The sequence below is a fragment of the Botrytis porri genome (genome assembly GCF_014898465.1).
Source record: "Botrytis porri strain MUCL 3234 chromosome Unknown BPOR_029, whole genome shotgun sequence".
In the NCBI taxonomy this organism is placed as follows: domain Eukaryota; kingdom Fungi; phylum Ascomycota; class Leotiomycetes; order Helotiales; family Sclerotiniaceae; genus Botrytis; species Botrytis porri.
This window is the reverse complement of record NW_024066103.1, coordinates 40,812-65,404: the sequence shown is the minus strand read 5'-3', so window position 1 is coordinate 65,404 and position 24,593 is coordinate 40,812. Positions and strand designations below refer to the sequence as shown.

Here is a 24,593-nt window from a genome sequence, read left to right as displayed (position 1 = left end):
GGAGAGGATAGAAGGGGCTTGGAAAAGCTTTTGTTAATGTTTGATGGATTTGAGGGATGACTGTCACTTTGCTGGAGGGTTTCGTAGATATTACATTACACTGTTGCATTGAAATATGAACCCTTTCTATCTACTTTACAGTTAACGTTCCGCTGGCCCTCTATGGATGATTACTACTGTGAAGATGGATTAGATTGGAAGTAGAACCCTTCGAGCGCAGCGAGCTATGGGGGTCTGGGGGCTTGCCCCCATGAAGAAAGGATGGAATTTTTGGAGAGAATTGATATGTCGACATTGTAGATATCTAGTACTAGGGCTGCCTAGTATGTATCGTTACATTCATTTCTCATCATGTAAAATTGAATGAGAGGCGGTGCCCAGGGGAGAAGGGAAGGGAAGAAGGGAAGGGAAGGGAAGGATCCTATCATAAAACGTTCAGCTGCGAATCAAAAGAGAAAGCGCTACATAAATAAACCTTGCTCTGCTTTGGGATTATCCTCCAATGAATCCATCTGAGATTATCTCACTACTAACTTTTCACTCATTACAACCAATCTTCTTCTACTTCTTCCATCGTCCCTCTTCCCTCTTCCCTCTCTTTCTTGACTCTCACACACCTTTTCGTCTCATCGTCTTATTGTCACTTACTTCTACAACTCTTTCAATGACTCTCTTTTCATATTGATGGATTATCACCACGAGGGAAATTCGTAACATAAAAAGAAGTATTTGACGTCCATTCGTTTCTTAAATCGATTTGAACCTTTTGGAAAGGATACTTCTAAGATTGAGTGAATCCTACAAACCTCTTCAGGATTCCCAACTTCAACATCGACTCTTCCATACCTACAAACACACACTACGCGGCATCACATTCTACGCGCTGCACACTGCATAGTATCGAGAAACTTTGGACAAAATGCTTCCGACTTTCGCTTTATCGGCTGCGACGGCAGTTCTACTCAGTTCCTCGATGGTTAATGCTGAGATAGAATTAAATCTGGATGACGATAGTATGTTTGTTAGGAATTTGATTCGGGCATTCGAAAACGGCCCTTTACTCTACAGACTCAGACTTGCTAACTGATGTTTTTGTTCTTCCATATAGCTTCAATAAAGAATGCGGCCGCGACAATCGCATACGATATGATGACATATTATAAGGGAAATCAATCGGGAGGAATACCTGGAGTTTTACCTGGACCTCCGCCAGATCCTTCTTGGGGTTGTAAGTTTGGATTTCTTTTTCTTTCTTTGCTCTCCATTCTCGCCTTTGCGCAAATACAAATGCGACATGAAAATAGAAATCTGAGACTGATCTTCATACTTGTTGTCTAGATTATTGGTGGGAATCCGGTGCAATGTGGGGGTCTCTTATCGATTATTGGTATTATACTGGCGATTCCTCATACAACGATGATGCGATGGCGGGGATTCAATGGCAAACTGGGGCAAACAATGATATGATGCCTGCGAATTGGTCACAATCTATGGGAAATGATGATCAAGGATTTTGGGGAATGACGGCTATGACTGCAGCGGAAACGAAATTCCCAGATCCTCCTTCGGACAGGCCAGGTTGGTTGGCTTTGGCTCAAGCGGTCTTCAATACTCAAGCAGTGAGAATTGATAATGCTACTTGTGGTGGAGGGTAAGCTCTTATGATTTTGAGATTGGGAGAGGAAATTGGGCTAATGATTGATAGTTTACGTTGGCAAGTTTATCCATATCTTACGGGTTACAATTATAAGAACTCTATCGCAAATGGATGTTTCTTTAATATTGGGGCGAGACTCGCGAGATACACCAATAACGAAACGTATGCCCAGTTTGCTGAAGAAACATGGAATTGGGTGAAAAGTGTTGGATACATGGACAAAGATTATAATATTTATGATGGTGCTCACATTGAAGAGAATTGTACGGATATCAACAAGGTTCAATTTTCTTACAATTCGGGAGTGTATTTACTCGGTGCAGCTACCATGTATAATCATGTAAGTTCCTTGCGTTTTTTTCCCTTTCGATTTTTGATGCCCTCAAATCTCGATACTAACATGGAATTAGACCAATGGCTCCGAAATTTGGAAAGAACGTGTCGATGGACTTCTCAATGCTACATTCAAAAACTTCTTTCCTACCGGTGATATCGCCTATGAAATTGCTTGCGAAGCAAAACTTTCATGTACAACTGATATGTTTTCCTTCAAGGCATTCCTCACTCGTTGGTTGGCTGCAACCACAAAAATGGCTCCTTATACTTATGATCTAATCATGCCATACTTAAAAGCATCCGCAGTCGCAGCAGCCAAACAATGTTCAGGCTCGAGTCCATTTAATGGTAGAACATGTGGATTAAGTTGGAGTAAGGGAACCGATTGGGATGGAACATCTGGTGTAGGACAACAAATGGCAGCTATGAGTGCTATTTTTGTAAATCTCGTTCAACACACTCAAGCCCCGGTTACGAATAGTACAGGTGGAACTAGTGTTGGGAATAGTGCAGCGGGTAGTGGAAGTACGACTAGTTTGGATGCTGTCAAACCGCCATCTACAGGGGATAGAGTTGGAGCTGGAATGGTTACGACGGTGGTTTTGGTAGGAATGACAGGAATGTTTGGGTGGATGAGTTTGTAAATTGGAAGGGGAAGAAACGGGCCAGTTGAGAGATGGATATGGGAGAGGAGCGAGGCCAACGGAATAAGAAAGGGGAAGGAAACATTATGAAATGGAGTTGGGAAATTAATGCTCATTTTCTTACTTGACGTTGATATGGAAGGATATGGGATACGGTGTTTTAGCGTGCAACTTCTGCTGGGTTGTTGTGATTGATGGGAAAGGATGGATCTGACATGAGATGTTGAGTTGGTGGTTACAGTACTGGCTATGAATTCTTGTATTGCATTGTTTCTGCGTGCACATACCCCATACATTGCTTTACTAAGAGACATACACAGAGGATGAATAGGTGACGAAGGGTTGATGATGAGATGAAAGGATGGGATGAGATGAGATAATGAATGAGATTTTTAAGAATATATCATTTTAATTAATTGATGTGTAAGATGTTGTGAGTATGATGCAAGAGGCGGGGAATGGCCTATCCATCAAACCGTAAGCATTGATTAAACATACAGATTAGCGAGCGTGTGAAATCGCCGAGCGTACAGCGGGAAGACGGGGTGGATAATTATTGACTTGTTCGTTTGGAAGCTCTGTGATGGTAAGGTGGTGGGGACGGAGGGGCTTGGTGGAGGTGAGGATTTTTTTGGGTGAGGAGGTGGGGTAATGGGGAAGATTGGTGGGGGATGGGGAGATGGGATGGGATGGGATGGGATGGGATTGAGGGGGCGGATTGTGTTTCGGAAGGAAAAAAGGATCGAGAGAGGAGAGTAGAGTAAGAAGTGATAGGATACGGTAGGGTGGGAAGTAAAAGGCGGCATTCGAAATTTCGGGAGAAGTGAAAGAAAATGGAGAGTTACCCAAGTACGTCGAGTAAAGATTATTAATGTTAAGAACGTGGATCGTGGAGGGGAACCAATTCGACTACAGTTATGCTGACGTTTTGGCGGACGAGCCCGATCGATTTTAGGGGAGAGACGGGAGGGAAGCGAGGCAGGGCGGGGCAAGTGATTAGGACGAGGCCTCGATTATATCAATGAAAGCATGAGGTAATTAACTATTCTAGATCGTCTTTCGTCAATTTGGAGCGGCGCAGAGGGATTTAGAGTACACTTCTCAATCTGCCATGATTCGTGAGTTTGAATTACATGATTGCGGGGTGAAGTGAAGCACGCAAGATCCGACAAGTATATTCACAACATGCAGTCAATCAATCCTTGGATGATATTCGTCTTTCATTAATAATAATAATAATACATATAAATATAACTATTGATACATGAATAAAATCGTAAGTCCTGTGATGATGGGAGATAACCCCAAAGCCAGATAAGAGGAAATATCTCTTGACCCGAAATGCTGTCTGTAATGTATGCATTGTAAGTACCCTAGCCTGCGCTGTCCCGATTATAATCGAGGGTATTTTTTTCCTTCCGTGCCCAAGTTTTCCATTCACTGACTCCCATACCCATAAAGCTGGATATCTAAGATTTGATCCTCTCGGATACCCTAAACGCCCGCTAATTTCGAGTCAAAAATCAAAACCAAGCCCAAATACGCCTTGTACCGCCCAAGCTAATCATTCACTACTGTTCTTCCTCCCTCTCGTTTCTCTGTGCTCTACCATGGGTAATTCCGTGCTACACTTTCTCCCGGTAAGACTCATCTTCTGCACCAAGACAGATACTCTACGACTTAACCTCCGAAGAGGCGTGTCCGGTCTATTGCTTTCATTGCCTCTGGAATCATGTCCAGCTTCTCTATTTTCATCACTGCCCGACCAAACTCCTCCACCCATGACGACAGGTTTTGGGTCAACTTGATGCCTCACACCTTCACCACCAAAATTTAAATACACTGGATATAAAAATGCCATCAAAAATAATACAAAAGGAATTACAAAAGAATATTGTATGGTATGAATTTTTCGCACACCAAAAAGAACAAAAACAAAAACACTTCCTCCAGTGGCTGATGCTACTACACATGCTGATGCCCACTTTGTATGTTTTCCCATACCGCGAATGGTCAAAGAAAACACCAGTGGGAAAATCGGACCTTCAAAGAAAAAAACTAAAAGAGAGGATGCAGCAAGGAAAGACTGTGATATGTCATTGATGGCGAAGACGAAAGCTGAAAATATGGTAACGCAAACTAAAGCAATGAGCAATAGAATTCGTGGTGGGACCACTAAACAGAGAGGTGCAAAAACAAATCGACCAATGGCGAAAAGTCCATGTCCTAATAGTAGGTAATCTTCATCGTTATTTAGTGTGAAGAATGATTTGAAACTACCCGTTCTAGGGACAAATGAAATTAACAATGGTTTGAAGAATTCTGAAATACACTCCTGTGCTGCAACATAACAGAGTTGAGCTATAACACCGATGGTGAGAGTCGTATAAATGATGGATGTGCCTGTCCAGGGTAATTTTCTTGATGGATATATTTCGAAAAGTTCCGCTTGTGCTTGAAGGTCGGCATCACTAGCTTCGGGCAGAGGCATGTAATAGAAGAATAGAGCGAGGATGACGGTAAAGAGGGCAATCGCGAGGTAGGCCCATTGAACATCAATTAGAGTCAAGTGTTTTTTACCCTCAATTTGTACTCCGTTGAAAAAAACCTTCTCTGCCATAGTTTGACTCACGAGTGATGCGACGGCTTGTATACTTTGGGCAAGCATCAATCTAAATTCAGCATATTGCATTGGCCCGCATAGAGCCAGGAATGGATTTGCCGCAGTCTCTAGAATCGATAGACCATATCCAACAACAATGCTGGACAGTATGAATCCAGTGTATGATGTTAAAACTGCGGAGGGCCAAAACATTAATGTGCCAGTGCCGTAAATACAAAGTCCCAAAATGAATGTAGCTTTGAAACCACTATGTCTCAGGACCCATTGTCCTACTGTTAGGGCTCCAATGACATAACCTCCAAAATATGCGGCAGATAATCCTATGGTTTGGCCATCGGAGTAATTGGCTAGCGCTGCTATTTCGCGATTCAATCTGTTGAGTAATCCGTACGAGAAACCCCAAAGAAAAAATAAAATGGTGACCAAGATGCAATATTTGAAAGCTTCTCTCCCACGAGTCTTCATCATTGACTTTGGTACCCTCATATTGACAAATCCAAAGTAAGTGGTATTTGCTGTACGTGCTGTAGAATTTCGTCGCAAGGTTTCCAAGCCAAAAGCTGAAGGAGCCGTTAAGAATTCTGTCATATTGAGTTCTTGCTGCTCCATGTCTTCTCGATAACCTCCAGGATGAGTATCTGACAATGGTGATAGAGGACTGTCTGTCAACGCGTTGTTTCCTGGTGGTAAATGATCATCGACCGTGGCTAATTGGCCTTGGCTACCATTGGGTGGACTCGCAGACTCAAGATTATCTGCCGTGCGGGTGTGCGAGCCTGTTCTTCCGGATACTCGGTCCGCAAGCATGGCGGGTAATATTACCTTCATAAGTGGCTTCAAGGTAGGAATACAAGCACACACGATCCCGACATTGACCTCAACAGCCGACCACATAAATGCAAGCGAGGCATTGTAGGCAAAATCATATCCTGCGCCGAGCTGCGAGTGAGCTAAAACGGATGTTTGGAAGTCATTCGAGGCTTGCTGTAAATAATAGATTCTGACAACGTCGACAATTGTAACGAAAATTCCCAAGGAGAAAGTAAAAACCAAGATCGCCTTTTGCCTTTGGGGCAGGTTCATTCCAGTGAGAACAGGAATCGGTAGAACCAATATGGCCAAATCCGTAATGATATTCACAGGGGCTGATGCTAGATAGATGGTGATTATCGATAGACATTTCGCATCCGTATCTGTCCTCCACGCACCAGAAACAGGGCTACACTGAAATGCGTTGACAAAAGTAAGGACGATACCATCCAAAACAGTAACGAGGAGGGTAATATATGAAGCCCACCTCAGGAGCTTTTGAGTATTTCGGCTTAAACGTAAGTAGAAAATGAGAATTGAGGTCTTTGTCGCCATCAAACATGGGTTCTGTAGAAGGAGTCAGAAATTGGGAACTTAGTTCATGATCTACCAACCATATCCACCGACCATAACTCACATAAAGTACTGTAAATGCATATTCCGCTTTTTTGAGTTGAGGGCCCCATTCTTCCTTGATTTCACGATCGAGCTTTCCCAAGCCTTTGGTTGTTGCATAATCAATCGAGAAAGTTAACCCAAATGCAAAGATCTGTCATAAGATTCATGAGTGTTAGTAATCCCATTCGTTCAACATGTTATTCCCCCAGAAGAAATCCTATCTTACCGAAGAGAGTATGATAAACCAGTCATCCTGAGTTCTCTTCCTCAAAATTCCGAATCTAGAAACCAATCTCGCTACAACAAATATGCTCGTAATAATAAAGGTAATGGTAGTGACCCAAAAAACCAGCTCACTGCGCGATGGTATAGGATCTGTTGATGTTGACATTGTATGTTTATATATTTTTGTCTCAAATTGATTCGTCTCGAGTTCGATCCCTAAGTCATTTTCCACTCCTAAGTCGAATGTAACAATTTCCGTATTTCCATCCTCTGATGTACCGAAATAATATTGAAGTGCGACTTTTGCGATCGGTGAGAGTTGCGCGCAATTGTATTCCCAATGAGGCGAACAAACACGATTTGTGATGTATCCCCCCCTCCTGCGATCCAATCTCTGCCTTCAATTCAACTCGCTGATTCGTATTCGCCAATGTCGAATTTTCGTTTTTCGATGGGATTACTTTTCGCGCGTGCCAACCAGCTTTCGAGATCGTATATAGCGCAAATGGTCCTACGCTATAATCGGTATGAGGGTGTCGGAGGACAAGTGGTGATGATTTGTTCTCTTGTTGAATTATTTTCGGCGTAGATGTATATCGAAGTTGATTCGATATGTGGATTGAGCAGCGGACAGTCTGGACAATAGGTCGAGTATAGATGATCATGACCTACTCTGATCCTCTTTTCCCGATTCCCGGTTCCCAAGTGCCCACTCGCACGTTTGTGGGCACTTGTTAGTACTTCGTAGTTCGAGGAGGACGTTTTACCCCGGTATTTCCCACATCAAGACTTTGGGATTCAAAGTTATTGGCAGATTGGCAAAAATAATGAGTTTGGAATCCAATCAACCATTCAGAACATAGCAAGACCTTGAATAGCCCAATTCCAGTAGTTCGGACGCCATTGCCGATTCGTTGACTTTATGGGGCGAAGCTTGGGAAATGAAGAGATTTTTGTTACAGGCCTAAAGCCTTCTTCTCACTTACCAGAGGCTTATGGATTGGATCATCTCCAATGAAAAGTCGTCAAACTTACATGCGAGCAAGTGAAAAGCAGCATCAACAAAGATTAAATATAACCCAAACCTTATTTGTCATTAGTCTATCTATAATTACCATCGGGGCGGGTGGTAATTATAATAAACCGTTCAGTGTTTCCCATTAAGAGGTCGTGAATCGCGAAAAGATGCCCAGGTGATGGGAGGGGGATTTTCGGTTGTTCAAAGAGAGTGACGATGGAATCATAAAAAAAAAAGTTGATGAATTTAGTGAAAAGTGACGTAAATGAATAAACTTTAATCCCTCGGTTAAGGTAAGTTATATGACCATTTTAAGGTTAGTTTCCTATGGCTGCTTTTACATCAGGAATACTAGGTGTGTATACATCACATCGTACGTCGTACACCGAACACCAAACACCAAACACCAAACACTACCTCATCTATTCGCCTTCTCCGATATTTCATAGACTTTGGCATGCCTTTCATCTTTTATCCCCGATTTCTCTGTGTCAAAATGATATCAAACTTTGATATGGTTGAAGATCATGAATCGAAAGGAATTCCCTGATTATCACACAAAATCTTTTTCGCTTGCACGGTACATGTATGATAATCCCTTTCATTCCCAAAGGAGTCAAATGGACATTTCAAGCAGGTGTCAAGCAGGCAGATGCCAGCTGTACATTGATCCTGAGTCAATAATTGCCAAGGAAGTTTGATGGGCAGCGCAGTTTTGATGTAAATTTATAAGATGAGATCCACGAAAGCATGGAATAGGTACTGATAAACATCCGATACTTCGCAAGTATAAGGTTACCTAAGTAATTTTTCCAATAGTCTTCAGAAGGCTTTGATCAATCGACATTAGGTATCTTAGATGTTAGCATCATTCTCATGTAATGTTAAACCCTTTTTGATTTATTTTTAATTTAAACTTTGGGAGTGAATTGATCAATTTCGCAACTTGAGACGACAATACTTGCTCATACTGTTTGAAGTAATGCTATATAAGTAGGCTTAGCCATATTGTCAAAACTTTAAATGCCATCGAATCAGGGGAGCTGGATTTCACTATAATTCACCACACTTTTTCACTTGACTTCATTCCATCGTATCATGTCTCTTTTCGATAATTTTCTCTTTCCGTATCACATCTCAAAATACCCCTATTTCGTTTTCCGAGCCTATCAAATTCCATGATCTCTGATGAAACATTTCGTCCGTCAATGCGAATACTAATAATTGGTTCATAAGACAGAAAGATTCATCAGGTAACAATAACTAATCACGGCCAGAATTTAAAGTCACTATGTACTAGCCTTTGACCTGGTCTTTCACAGGATGAACTAAAAACTTACTGGATTTATGGAGAATTAGCAAAGCATCAAACTCCTCAAACTCCCTAAACTCCCTACGAGCCTACCTACCTATGAAGTCCGATGGCTTAGCTGATTAACTCAATACTATCGGCATTCTCCTCATCATAACTTCGGCGATACAAAATCGACATGCTAAGATCCGCTATAAATCCGCTCGGTGCCGATATTCATTTTGGACTAGGAAGAGTCTTGTTTTTCGTATAATGTACTTGGTACTATGTACTTTCTCGCAAGCTTCACCCGTAATGAGAACATCCTACTAACCTTACAGAATAAAGTAAGATACTAAGATCTGACAGTGTAGGTAGTAGGTACGTACTAAGTAGGTCACGCACATCACGATCGAATCCCCGCGCCGTCTTGCCCCCAAGTTTACTCTAACCGACCGGTACCTAGTACCTAACTGCATCGTGCTCCATTATCCTACCCATCGACCCCCGATAACGCCCATAACGCGGGGTAAAGTAAATCTGTCAATCAAAAATCTATTCGCTTCCTCTTGAGTCTAAAATCCTAATGCTCCAAACGCCCCTCTTCCTCTATCAAATCACGCACCGTGTTTTGCTTCTTTTATACAATAAACTACTAAAAGAGGGAACTCCATCGGTCCGATTCCCACCTTTTCTTTCAAAATAACCCTAACTTTTCAGCACGTGCTCATCCAAGGCTAACATCCACACTAAATATCCCCAGCAATTCAATTTGCAGCCCCCATTTTGTGGGGGACGGCTACATACATCCACTATGTCCACTGTGCAGTCAAAGTGAAAGTGTAAAATGTACACGTACCTAACTCGTAAAGGTAATTAGGTGGACAATTCTCAAAAGCGCAGTATCAGAAGTGGGATGAGTGTTCGTATTTTAGTAGAATCTCGGGGTTACATTGAGAGGCAATTTGTTTTTCCGAATTGGAGAGTTTGGGGCGAGGGATGTCACTGGTGAGGCTGGTGAGGCTCTTGGGCATCTACGGAGTATTGTACGTACTCTCTAAGAACTCGAATCATGATTCTGGAAAGTCAATCAATCGTACTATGCGGAACGATTGAGTTACTCCGTACATGTTGTGATTGACGATCGATGGGTGTAGCAGGCGAGTGCGGTTAGAACTTCGCACGGTTGAGCCTTTCGTGATTCAAATCATGCACACACATGAGGAATCTTTTCTTCGCCGATTTGTTGCACAATTCATGAGCTCAAACCAGGTAGTGATTGATATGTTAAATCTAAGAAGGAAAAACAAGGGGCAACCATGTTTCGTAGCGTCCGAAAAAGGGCAATAATTCCAGGCTCTCACAATCAAAATACCACTCAAGATGAACTTGGTGCTTGGAAGATATATTTATATTGAACATCGCTTTTGCACCTAAAGTGTGATGTGACGGCGAGCATGGAAATTTCCTCATTCTCCAAATTTGCTTACTAGATATAAAAGATTCCCATCGTGAGATATCGCCGTAATGTAGCCTACACCCAGAAACTCCCCATCTCATTCCCCAGGTTGCACCTGCACCCAATTAACCCTCATATGCCCCTCAATGATACTGTCCGTATCCGCACGCAGAATAATCCAACTCAAACTCCTTTACTCTCAATCGCAATGCAATTCTCTCAGTCCCTTGTACATTCTTTCACTTCCGAACCTGTTTTTTCCATCCTCGTAAATACCTCAAATGCTTTCTGATGTCGTCTCTCCCTAGCCCGTGTAAAAGGTCCTCCTCCTCCTATTCATCTCCATGATTTGGTAGCAGGTTAATTCAACCAAGCAAGTATGATTTGACAGAGTGCCAATTATTCAACCACGTGAGATGATTCATTTATGTATCGAAAAATAACCATAGGCGTGCATGAGGTATCGTGTGCCAGGTTTATTTTCAACCCTGTCCACCACTCAAGAAAAAGTCCAATTCGCTTGGCCCGCCTCTTTGTTGTTCATTTTCTGCAAGCTGTTCTAACAAGCTCAGGAAAGGATCTTTCTCCTCTCCACTTGTTCCTGTACTCCCATTATTTGATCTTCCTCCCGGTGTCATACCTTCCTCCCCCATCATACCATCACTAGTTCCGCCCATTCCTGCAAATGAAAAATTCCCACCGTTGCCCAGATGTGACATACCAAACATTGGATCAAAATCTGATTCTTGCCCGTGATTCAAAGAGAGCGATGGTGAGAAAGTATATGGTTGCGATTGATTCTGACTAGGTGGCGAAAAGGGTATTTGTGGAAGTGTGGTCATTGAACTTCCTTGATTGGAATAAGATGCCGGATCATGACCGAGTAAACCGTTCTGTGGTAGTGGTAGTTGTTCAACCGATCTCCCGTTCGGTGACATTAGAGGTCTTTCTTTTAAACTATTGGTAAGAGCACGTTTTCGTGCAGATGATGAAGATTTGCGTTTGGAAGTAGCAGTAGTTGAATCATTTGAGCCATTCAAACCTTTTCCCCCATTCATAGAACCGTTCCTATTTGATTGCGTCGGCGCGTAAAGGTCATGGCCCTGATATGCTTCCGGATTGGGTGTGACCACATCCGAGAAACTAATATGAGCCCCATCAAAGAATTGGCCCAATTCACTATACCTATCGAAAAAGTCTTCCAGGTGAAAGACTGGACTAAAGCGCATTGGATTACTTCCAAGACTTTTCACCAGATCGGAATGACATCCATAGATCGTCTGTAGAGTTTCTCGTTGATGCTGAACTGAGGACCATGCATATCGAAGTTCGGAAAGTTGTTGCATTTCTCTGGAAAGTAAATCGGCGGAAGCGGAAAATACTTCACCTTCACGGCCGCCTTTATAGTGTGTCCCATGAACATGGACAGTACCAGCAGTACAAATACAATATCCCACAAATGCAGGCCATTCTATCGATGCAGATTGTTTTCCGAGCTCTACCAATTCGGCAATTGCGTTTGCGTGAAGAAAACAAAGATTTGTGGCTTCAATTTGCCATGATTGATGTTGACCGGTTCCAGCTAACTCAGCAAGGTCGATGGGAAGAAAAGGTCGATATATCAGACAATGTATGAGATGATAGATAAGTTTGCTGAGAACGAGAGTTGTACTGTCCGGTTGTCCAAAAAGTGTATCAACAGATGTAAAGACATCTTGTGTACCACCTGCCCAAATATCCAAGTCTTGGCGAATTTTTGAAAGGTTCGATAATGAGTGCCATGGGAAATGAGAGTCGCCTGTTTTGATAGCATGATAGTCAGTATTCGTACAATAATTAATTGGTGAACAAAGATGATTTCAAAACCTGCCTTTTACACCGCCAGCTGCGAGATAGCGGTTAGTAATTCCTAATATCCTCACAATATCTATGAGCATTCCACTGCTTCCTTGGCTCTTCTTTCCATTACCGAAGTGAAGATTTGAACCACTTTGAAAGAACTCTCCTTCGACGGGAAGAGCGGCTGGATTGGGTGACCAAGATGGCAATCGTAAAACAATAGATTTATCGGCAATTAATGATGGTCGTTTTGAGCCGCATGCTGTGAATCTGTCTATCAAATAACATGTCCAAAACAATCTTCTTCGTAATTCTCTCTCGACAGGACTGATTCGTATGTTCTGGTCCAATTCGCGATGAAGTTCTAGCGCAACAGCCATTCCAACGGCGTTCGCTATGTACAGTTAGCGAATTGTTTAGTGTTTGAAAGTTATTGAAGGCATGTACCAAGCATCATGTATGCCTTCTTCCCTCTTCCAGATGCTGTATAAGAAATACCAAGCAATAAGAGGGCCTGTAAATTATCGATAGATGGTTCGTCGATGTCTACTTCGGTCCTTGCTCGATGAGCATAATCTTCACTTAATCTTACTGCAGCAAAATAGCCATTTGGATGGGAAGTATATCTTGAAGAAAAATCAGTCAATCGTCATGTGTAAACTACAAAAATTCGAACATACCTTGCGCTAACAGCGTATATTGCATAAAGTAAATATGTTGGAATTTGATTTGACTGAACTCGTTGTCTAATAGAAGTTTCGTCAAGTACATGGTAAGATTTCCCGTGGCATCGAACAAAGTAAGTATCCAAAAGGACATCTTGTTGGACTGATGGAGAGGGCTCGCTGAGAATATGTCAATTGAAAAGAAAATTGGAAATGAGGATGGGATTTAGATACCTTATGGGTGTCGGGGAATACACAGCTGATTCATCTGCAATATTTGAAATGGTTGTATCCAGATGAGGTCGTTTTGGTTTTGTATCTTCATTAGGACTTTCCGCTTCGCCCCCACCAGAACCAGAACCGGAAGCACTCCCATCATTATTTGGAGAATTGGATTTCTTCTCATCTCTCAATTTTCGTTCCAATCCATCGACTCTCTTTAATAAAGCTTCCAATACATCCGTCTTAGGTCCACGCTTCTTAGGGACAGCATCTGTTCAAGGAGAGAAAAGTTAGGATTAAGTATCTCGAATTTCTTGAATGATATAAACCCCACCATAAATACAAGGGCATTGGAAGACTTGACAAGCTTCGCAAGTCGGTCGCAACCGATTGCACTTTATCTGGAAAAACTTTTAGTATCTCGGAAGAATTGCGCCTGAAGCTGAAGCACAGTAAAACCAACCTTCCTCTTTCTACAAGATTTACAATTCATTGATTCTCGTGGTTCGTTGCTCATACGTCGTGCTGGTAATCGTTCAATTCCAACTTGCGCTGGCCTTCCAGACATGGTATCGAAAGGAAATTTCAAGATGACAAGAAAAGGCGAAAGAAGAAATTATTGTTGTACAGTAGTAACAATAAGATTCGTCACATCATAAAGATTGGTCGAGACGCAATGCACAAAACATTACGAGTGTGGTGGTTTTGGGGGGGAAAGTATGCAAATAATTTCCGATTCAGACTGGGTCAACTGGATGATGTATTTATGTATGTGCGTCGTATCCTCTTCGGTTTTTGGTTAGGTATTGGATGTTCGACGAATTCTCGGGTCGATGGGAGCTTCCCAAAGTAATGGTAACCGTTATTCGTTCGCCAATTGCAGATGTAATCCAATTACAGAGATGATCGGATAGTCATTGACCGAACCACTGCTCTCAGGGATATATTCCAAGCGGTTTCTGTTGATCGGTTGACAAATTGACGGTTGATGGTTGATATATTATGGTGTCAAGTGTGGTGAGGGTTTTCATTCAAGTGTCAAGCAGAGGGAAAAGAAAGTATATGATTGGGATTGGACGTGGCGGCTCGTGGTAATGTGTAATGTGTACTGTGTAAGTAATGTCAAACAATGGGCTAGGATTAGAAGTATGTGAGATGATTGGTATCGGTGAGTAAGAAAAGACAGAGCTCCAAGGTACGAAAGCATGAGATGAGGGTTGGATGTTAAGGGTTAAGAAGGAATGCGTCGTCCCACCATGTCCTTGTCATAAGGGGAAGATGGGGGTGTGATCAGTTGTTTAAAGATGCAGAAATATCGTACCTGGTAAGAAAGTAAAAAAGATTCTCAAAGGAAAGCGAGGCACGACAGCAGTTTAAAACAAGACAGGGGGATATTCTGGATACTTTGGTAGGGAAGATTGCGGGGAGAGTGAAGCTAGAGAGAGAGGGAGAGAGAGAGAGAGAGAGCTGTTACTACCTAGGTATGTATGCATCGTCAGGGATTGTTAGTGCATTGGTGCAAATGATACCTAGGTAGTGTTACATTGTCAAAAGATTTTGGGTCGAGGTAGTAGAAGGGATAGTTAGTGGTAATGATGATGGTGGTGAAGGTGGTGGTGATGGTGGTGGTGATGGTGGTGGTTCTGACTATCATCTAATTCTTCATATTGAATGTGCCGTTATTCTTTATTTCTCATTTCCCTCAAGTTCGCTCCAATTCGTGCGTGCAGATATTCATCAAATAGGAAAATATGAGGGATAAAATTTGTTCAATGCGTTATTGGACTCAATCCGGAATTTGGGTGAAAGTAAAAGATGCAATGAGAGCAAAGGATAATTGTCGGGTACCTGAAAGCTTCCTTGACTCTGGAGATACTAGAGAGAATAGGTACAGATCGAACATACTAGACACCAAAGATGATCATGAGTCTATCGAACTTTATGTTGAAGACGTGCAAATGCACTTGAAATGCAGTATCCCACGGACCATTTACCATATTGGAGATCGTGGCTCCGACACATCAATCGAAAAACTGGGGTTGTGAGAAAAACAAAAACAGCAACTGGTTCGCCATCCTCGTTAACACACATGTCGTTTGCAAGCGCTCAATGCGCTGTACCTAATTAACTAATCGTGTTTTTAAGCACCAGGAACCCTAGAAAAAGATCAGTCAGTCAGGACTCAAGAGTAAGTATACCGTGACAAAAAAAAAAAAAAAAAATCCAAGGTTATGAGCTAACATACATCTCCACTCCTCTTCCCCCGTCTCACCTCTCTCGCACCTCTCCTTGTTTCCTTGTATGGAGTAAAATTCGATTAGATCAACCTTGGTCCTTAATCTGCTGTCAAAATGATACTTTACCATGGCAGGGAAACGATCAAGTAAACCAATCGATGTATAGAGTAAAGGGGGTAAATTTAAAAGCAAAGATCAAAGGCAACTACTCCGTATAACCTTAGTTGCAAGCAAAGAAGTTACGACGCTTTCCTGCATAATTTGCGAGTCACCTTCAACTTTCTTGCATAAATACCTAACCCTCTTTCTGGTTACTCCGTGGATTTGGAACTGTGGCTAAGCTCGTACTTTAATCTTTACCTCGCTGCATCTCTCAATGTGAGATCTCTGCATTTCTGCATTTCTCCATTCACGCTGCAACGGTCCCGGCCGGTACTATGCCCATTTCCCTCGGTTTCCCACTTCGTCACGTATTTACCCTCCCCACAATTGAGATTCAAATATGGAGTAGCTCAAATTTATATATGCTAGACGCTAGAAGCTTGGTCGAATGACTTGTCCAACATTCCTGTGATCCCCGAAAGCTATCCCTCATTATCCACAGAGGAGAAGAAAAAAACCCTCCTGAAAACCCATAACCCATAACACATAAGGGCCACAACACATAACCCACAACTTTACCTTTTGCTAATTCCTGGGGTTACTCCTGGACCCGAGTCCCTTGAATTAGAATAAGTATTTACTCGGATGTGTCATCTTGTTTAAATTCACAAAGGAAGGTTATTCTTCGCGGACTTACGGTCCTGCCAAGCATATTTGAGGTTAAGCTCTCCGTAAAGCTTCGTACTGTAGTGTTCTATGATCGATGACAAAAAATCGATGATTGGAGCGCCTGCATTTTTAGAATGTCAAATGGTGAGACGGTCAACCTGTAAGACTGTGAGACTGTAAAATCAACCGAAAAGCTTCTAATTTCCCCCCTAGTCTCATCTTCAACGGCTTCGCTTCCGAAATCATCTTAGATTATTATTTAATACGCCAATGCGAGCCATGCTGACAAGTACTTTCATGTAGAAAAATAATGTATGTTTATGGAGATTAAATATTGAATGTAACCTCAGTTACCATCCATCCATCCATCCATCCATCCATCCATCCATCCATCTTTAGATCATCAATACTTCCGCATCACTTCTTCAAATTGCCGACGACTAGACCAAATAGCAATGGTTCCTCCGAACATTCAAGAAGAAGGCCTCAGGAATTTTCCGTCATTTTGAAATGTCCGAGATATTAAAATTTGGAGAGATTACGAGAAAATGTGATAACTTCATCTCGAAATGATGTTCAAGATATTTTACTCGTACCTACGTAGGAGATCACAGATCATAGCGTCGTATTAAAGTTATTCCTTGTCCTATATAACCATCGAATATGTGGATGGCGATGCATCTCATCTAGCATTCATTAATAATCGTGTGATTAAGTTGCGGGAAACCAGGTTGTGCATCGATCTTAATACTTGATTTATGCTTCGAAAATATGATCTTAATTCCATACATTGCAACTTCACATCCAAACATTTTCAAAAAGTTGAAATTAAATTGGAAAGAAATGCCGCATGGTGGGTAAGAGGGAACAGTATAGATTGAAATTACATTTTGGACTATTTGAAACAACTTCCCCGCAAAATGCAAAGCGCCACTCCACTTCTACCCAGCATCACAGAATACACGTTTTTTTTGTATATTACTGTGTGACCCTTTTTCCATTGAATGGTCTGTGTTCCCGAGGTATCTGGGGTTCAGTAATCAAGGAATTTTCTCTGGGACAAATCCGACTTAAGTGAATGGTGCAGATACGAATCAACTGCCGCGATGATACGAGGGATGTCATTTTCCGTCATGTCCGCTCTTGTGCAATCTTTCATACTACGGATAAGGAAGCAACTCAACTGTCCGTTTAACTTTACACGATAGCATTACTCCCGAATCACTCCCGAATCACTCGCGGAGATCTACATATTATGGGCCGATCCAAAGTATACTATAAAATCGAGTTGCCAGATACCCATCCCTCAGCACGCGCGACGCTTCAAGGAGTAGCATCTCCGACATGCAGGAGACATCCCTTAATACTCGGACGAACCTGGCCCACCTCATCAGAGGCGCAAACGGTGCATTTGAACATAAGTACGCGTATGGGTATTTCATTACCCCCCCCCCAAGGTTCCACCAGGTTGTGACTCGTAGCTCAACAATAAGATATGTTGTGTATGATGCTCCATGTAGTATTCAGATAACCTGCATCGGATAACATCGCATTGGTCATTTCAGGGTCTGTCGTCTGAAGCTGCCTAATATAAATCGAGACAATACATCCGTATCCCTGGGTAAAAAATACATATCGCATCTCTTTCACGCGGCAGAGATGCCCAACTTTCATGATCTGCCATATTTATTTATCTCGTATCACTAATCATGTTGAGACGAGATACATGCTAATGCTTATATGGAGGTACTGGAAGGAGTGTATCTAAACGACAGAGGCTCAGAAGCATGATCATGATCAACTACCCAGCGCTCCTCTTCTGTAACATTGTCACTAAATGTCTGAATCAGGTAGAATGGAAGCAAGACTTCATCCCGCTCATTACAACAATTTTAGTGACTCGTCTACTACCTCCCCAAGTTGCCCAAGAACCAAGAAATATACATACAGAAAAAGGACTCGCTATCAACCAAAAATGTTGAGTTACATACAGGTGACTTTCCAGCTGTTGCAAACAACATAAGAAAAAGCCCCTCCCTAAAGTTTCATCACTTCTTATACATAAGTCATAAGTATCATAGAACCGAATATTTCCATTCTTAAGCTCTTAACATGTGATAGACGGGTACTTGTATGAAATGGGTCCGACGTCCCGTATAATGTGATTCGCACTCGTTTCGATGATCATTTCAAATAAGAGAATGCCACGGTCGGTTCGGTCCGTCACCCTCTTTCCGCAGTGGTTTTCAACAATCCCGGTGAGAGAATTGCTGACATCACAAGGTTATTGGCATTTCCTCCTCTTGTTTTTCCTTTCCTTTCCTTTCCTTTTCTTTTCTTTTCTTTTCGACGAGACCTGGACAAGTTTACACTGGAGATCCTAGTCATAGCCTTGGGTATCGATTTTGTATTAATCTTCATCATAAGTTTTGTTAATAATTTATCAACTAAAGGTATAACATGGTTCATATACAAGCGGATCATATTACCAAATGGATCACTCAATTTACATACAAAATTCGTTTGTATGTAACCGTACATTTTCTTTATTAGCCAATAGAATTATTCGAAAACTTCTTACATGAAATCTGATTTTTTAATTATTTCAAAAATCTAATCTTTGTTTAAAAATTCTCATTATTATTAAAGTTATTAAAGAAAGAGAGTTTTTATAATATAAAATGTTATAATTTCAAGCTAAAATGAATCATTTTTTTTTAAAAAAATCTGAATATTATAAATATTTCATTTTTATTATGATTTTTCGTTATTTTTTCTTTGAAAAATAATAATTAGTTATGAAAATAAGAATATCAAAAATGACTTAATTTTGATGTATTTTTCAAGTGATTCATTCGGTGATATGATTCACTCGTATATGAACCACGTTATTCATTTATTCATTAATGGTCTCGAACAAACTACTTTTCCCATCAATCTCAAGTTACGTACTTGCAGATTTTACAGATTAATAGAGTGCCTTTTATTAAATTTGCATACGCATGTCATCTTGGATGATACCCCATATTTCCCCAGATTTATGCAGTCTTGTCTCAAATAATGTAGTTATTCCCTATCAGGGATGAGGTCTACAAATGTCTACATGCTCCGTACGAACCTCCTGATCAAAATCTTACCACGTATCTTTTACCACTGAATTAGTGTTTTAATAGCTGTAGTACAGTGAATTTAACTTTCTATATGTCTGAGATACTACTAGGTATTTGATGGTCTGGATAATTCTTTGAAGGGTTCATTGACATGAATTTCAGCCTCAAGTCTTACGCAGTCCTAATCTCACGTCTCCGTCCCTTGGATCTTAACTCGCGATGAATTTGAGTTTTTACATGCAAAAGACACTCAGATCGTATTGGATGATCAGAGTGAGAGGAGACTATCGACTACTTTGTTCAATTTCAATTTATCCTACATTTGAGATACTTCGAGGGGTATTTTGGAATCACAAAGTTGATGAGGTTCATTATCTCCTAGAACAATACCTTGATGTCAAAATCATATGACTTCCTGTGCCATGTGCCAAAGATAAATATCAATTCTTCAACTCAAGTGACTGTGGGAGCACTACCTCACTCATTATGTCGGCATTCAATCATGGGTCACTATGGGAGTGATGAAAGCTACAAATGAAGGTCGAGAGAAGCCTATTGCCGCTCTCCCCTCTCAAGCCACAAGTTCTCCCTCTGGCATTAAAATCAATTGAACTTTGTGACTAGTAAAGAATATCGAATAATGTATTTTCAGATCATGATTGTTCACATTACAGGAGCTACATCAAGATTGAGGAAAATTTAATAATGCTGGTCATAAACCCAAGCGCAACATCGTCAACCAGCTATCATGCGATGGCCATGTTTACCACCATTTAAGGATTGCGAAATTTCAAATGGAGGGAAATGTATGCGGTAGCGCAGTAGAGGAAAGTTTCTAAAAGTGCGAGCGAAGAGAGTAACTCCGCCTTGAACTCGACTAGATTTTTGTGTTCTATCCGGTTCCCCAAATCCCTCGAGGCTATCAATACGTCGAATATTCAAATTTTACCAGAAAAATACCATTGCAATAATTAAGAACTGCGCATTGTCAATTGTGTGATCTCTTTAATTGAGGAATAACAAGCCATCTCTTGATTCAAGCCCTCGAATTGACGGACCGATGCGCCCTTGAAGTTCGTTCGATATTGTCATTTCCTGATACTTTGCCGAATTTCTTTAAGTTTTAAGAATAAACTTGCGCGTTTTCGGGAAGTTCCTAGAGCATCATAGTCCTCGAATTCACGAAGACTGCCCATTGCCCGCGTGTGATTAATTATGTTGGCCGTCGACTCTTATTTCAGGCACAAGGCTCATTATTTACCACTTGACCACTAGCTCGCTCTTCTTCAGTATTCATGCTGGTCATGACCATTTCTGTTTTGGAAAATGTCCGAGTGAGGGGCGGTTAATTCCTAAAATAAGATAATCCGGGATTCGAAGCTATGCACCCAAGCAGAAAATTCGCAAAATTGATTACGGTGCTTGATGAGCGGAGAGTAGAAGGAGAGACTTCAGATCCGTCCGGTGGAAGGTGCTAGGAATCGTTGTGAAATAGTTAGACTTCATTACTTGTGTTTTTTGAGGTCGAGAATTGTATTCAATAGAGGTGGATTGTCAATTCGGCGCAGGGTTAATTTCCGGCATGCATATATTCCAGCCGAAGATAATGGTTCTGTAAAATTATTTTCTAAGGGTTGGAGAATTCCAAGACTCTATCCGCACCCATGAAAGTATGAATCTAATATACGCAAATTGGGCCTCCTTCAAAGCATTGAGTTTGGAAGAGACGTTGGGAGATTTACCCCGTTTTTCATTAGGAACCCTTCTGTCTGCCTTCCGAACAGCGACGTGCAAACACCAAAAGTATTTCAAGACTTGATTCTCATCACTAGAGGGTTTGTGATGAAGGAAACGATGGTACAACAAAATGGGATGGTTATGGGCGACAGGATATTCAAATATTAGAGACTTCAAAAATATCAAGATTCTGGTACAGGAAAAGGCGGCGTCATGATTTGTAGTGGGGGTTTTATGATGGATATATTACGAGAGCGAAAATGCGCACAAGTCACATACTCCAACCAGACCTAGAGCAGATTGAAAGAAAGTGTCTCGAGGCATAGTAATAAATGTGACTAATATCAATGAATTGAAGTAAGCACAAAGTACAAGTGAAAAACACGCAAGTGATGTACTTAACATCCAAGCATACCTAGTATTTGATAACATTGTGTCTTCCACATTGTTGCATCTAATTGAAAGACTAAATTCCATAAAATAAAAGACAATGCAACCTTCAATCCCTAATCTCAATTCCCCAATCCTCAATCCTCAATCCTCAGTCCTCAGTCTAAACATGATCCCGACTCTTTACACCTGAGAGTGCACAAATCCATTGCCTAACCTATGTAATCAATGGAGCCACCCCGCACTCAATTCTCATCTACAATCCCCTCATTTGTATATTCGCGGTTCCACCCTCTGTATACCATTCATTAACGCCTGCCTCATTAAATATAGAGAGAACACCACACCATGCACTGATATCATCACAAGCGCGTTACTCTTACTTCCAGATTCATATACAGCCTGCCCAGCGGCAAATTGGCTCACTTTCGAGCAATCAATATAGACCTCTTCCACTTGCTAACCTCACAAAACTGTATGGAACGTTCTGTCCGACCAATAATCTTAGCGTCTCTACTGTTGTAAATGCACTCGTATCAGCAACTCCATAAGCTGTCCATCCACATCCCTCTGCGACAGCCAATGGATCTCCTTTTCTTGGTCCATGAGCGAGATCAACGAATACTTTTCCTTGTCCTCGAGAGTCTCTTCCATTAAAGTATCTCAGAAGAGGTTGCACCAAATGAGTTTTCTCGGGTGGTAAAGCTGAGATTATCGCAAATGGAATGTCGGATTTTGTAACACTGTCCATTGACGTAAAAGACTCGACACCCACCGCTAAGGGACCATGTGCCTTGAACCCAATTGTATAGATTTTCCCAATGTTAAGGCTCCTAAGTGCGAATATTACTGACGCGGCATCTTCCCCATTACTCGATAAAATAATAGCAGCTCGACCTTTATATGCCGAAGGCGCGAAATCACGTGTAAGAGTTGCACGAATACCTTTCCACGTCGCATTATCCCCGATGAAAGTTGATGATGGACCTTCACCTCTTACGACGATGGTGTCAACAGCACCAATAGTGCGCGCAGCATCTGATAGCATAGGTATGTATGGTTGTGAAGATGGAAGAGGTGGATTGATATATGCGCCACCAAAATTAGGTTGTAAACAGAACGCTTCGACGGATCCTTTGACACCTCGGTCTAATGATGCGAAATTATGTGGTAACCCTAATTCATTGAAGCATTTCTCGAAGAAGGTTGCTTGAGGAGTGGTGCGAAAGGTTCCGATAGCGTAAATGTTTTTCTTCGGCAATTGGCCCATGGTTGCTAGAGCACCATTAATCTCCGCGGCACTCATTTGACCGGGGGCAGCGACGATAGGGAGTAAAGGATGAGTGATGGGTGAAAATACTGTATTGAGAGCACGAGATAATTGTCCGAGTTGTCCCATGTTGACGGCAGATAATGGAGGTCCATCAGGATAGTTGGCTTTGATTTGAGAACGAAAGTACTCAAGTTCATAATTCTCGGACATAGAATTAATGATTGTAATCATCTTGACAATATCTCCATATTTTCGGCTCTCTTGAAAGATGTTTTGAGCCTGAAGCGATGGCCATTTGAATGTTCCGGAGAAGTCATGAAAAGCCGAAATGATCCTACTATTTCCTCTTTGCTCGAACAATTTTTTTCTAATATCCTCTGGTAACCAAACCTCAACATCAATATATTCACAACCCCACTGTATAGCTCGGTAGAGGTATTCGTAATAAAGTTCTGGGTTGTCCATAGGAAATCGACCATTTTCTCGCGTACATCTGGTCGTGAAAATTATGGGTAATTCTGTACGCTGTCTCAGTAGCATCACTTGTTCTCCAACATAACTCAAACTTGGTACAGAATTGAACGTTCCATCAGTTAACCCTTCTTTGAGTAAATCGACGCGAATTTCTACCGCATCTGAACCAACCGAAAGAATATCTAAATTAGATAGTGCTGTCCGAACATCTGGGAATGTGGTCGATATGAAATAAGTCCTCGGTTTCGTAATGAGTGCTTCATGATGACTTATTTGACCCAAAATGAATGCGATAAATCGTGAAAGATCTCGTCGGAAAAATGGTGTCTCCGTGTAAAGAAATTCATAATCTGTTGAAGCCGAGAGATTTAAATCTGGTGGCATCCCCAAAGCCACACAATGAGCATTGATAGCGACGATTAATGAACGATTGCGGGATTCAATATCACCCTTTGCATCACTTGCTGCTATTCCTATAACAGTTCCATGATCTTTATCTCCAACATCCGAAAAGCTGGTGGCCATCCTATGTGGTTTCCCGAGTACATCCGCGAAAACAGGAACGATTCTATCTTGACCTTGCCCAAAAACAATTACAACTATTCTCTCGTCTCCCATACCCGCTTTACTCCCATTGATAATTCCATTTGTGCTCTTCGGCCGCATCGGCGTCGGAGATGATTGTTGTTGTTTGGTTGCCATAGATTCACTGGACTTTATAATTGATAGATTGGAGAATTTTGAAGGAAGTTCTAGATGACCTCCAGAATTTCGGACGAAAGCTTCTTTACGAATAATTTTGCCGGTTGTTAGATTTGAAGAGGATGGTGCTGTACCTGGGTAAACAGGCTTGAAGTATTTCTGACGGTAAAATATTAATGAGGTACTATCGAAGGCGCAATATGAACGTTAGCTCCGAGTATTGAATTCGGGGTTGGCGATTGAATTTCGAAAGTGTGATTAATATCTTATTTGTGATATTAATGTATGTACCTTTGTAGGTATGTAGAAGTCCAATAATCTCAAGGTTAGGATAAAATCGTTCTCATGCTAAATTTCTCTGTACTACATGGCAGCCCGTGATTTTTGAATAAAAGTGTGGGTGTGACAGTGATAGACATCCGAGTTGGAAGAGAAGGTCGAACTCTGGGCCAACTTTGAGACGAGGACTGTAAGGAATGGGAGGTAAAACTG

The 24,593-nt window shown here is 41.5% G+C and overlaps 4 protein-coding genes across 4 annotated transcripts; 1 reads left to right on the top strand and 3 right to left on the bottom strand.

Moving 5' to 3' along the window:
- Positions 1 to 919: 919 nt before the first annotated feature.
- Positions 920 to 2,637, top strand: EAF01_012011 (uncharacterized protein; the record flags this gene model as incomplete). Its single annotated transcript, XM_038920269.1, has 5 exons — positions 920 to 1,013; positions 1,109 to 1,228; positions 1,339 to 1,651; positions 1,706 to 1,997; positions 2,068 to 2,637. 5 exons carry the CDS (start codon positions 920 to 922, stop codon positions 2,635 to 2,637), a joined length of 1,389 nt encoding a protein of 462 aa, XP_038764234.1.
- Positions 2,638 to 4,201: 1,564 nt separating this feature from the next.
- Positions 4,202 to 7,079, bottom strand: EAF01_012010 (uncharacterized protein; the record flags this gene model as incomplete). The annotated part of the gene is made up of 3 exons (XM_038920268.1): positions 4,202 to 6,637; positions 6,708 to 6,839; positions 6,915 to 7,079. 3 exons carry the CDS (start codon positions 7,077 to 7,079, stop codon positions 4,202 to 4,204), a joined length of 2,733 nt encoding a protein of 910 aa, XP_038764233.1.
- A 4,084-nt stretch (positions 7,080 to 11,163) lies between these two features.
- Positions 11,164 to 13,975, bottom strand: EAF01_012009 (uncharacterized protein; the record flags this gene model as incomplete). The annotated part of the gene is made up of 7 exons (XM_038920267.1): positions 11,164 to 12,479; positions 12,552 to 12,914; positions 12,968 to 13,146; positions 13,201 to 13,365; positions 13,420 to 13,678; positions 13,742 to 13,808; positions 13,871 to 13,975. 7 exons carry the CDS (start codon positions 13,973 to 13,975, stop codon positions 11,164 to 11,166), a joined length of 2,454 nt encoding a protein of 817 aa, XP_038764232.1.
- An 8,113-nt stretch (positions 13,976 to 22,088) lies between these two features.
- On the bottom strand, positions 22,089 to 24,101 carry EAF01_012008 (uncharacterized protein; the record flags this gene model as incomplete). Its single annotated transcript, XM_038920266.1, has 1 exon — positions 22,089 to 24,101. One exon carries the CDS (start codon positions 24,099 to 24,101, stop codon positions 22,089 to 22,091), a length of 2,013 nt encoding a protein of 670 aa, XP_038764231.1.
- Positions 24,102 to 24,593: the final 492 nt, after the last annotated feature.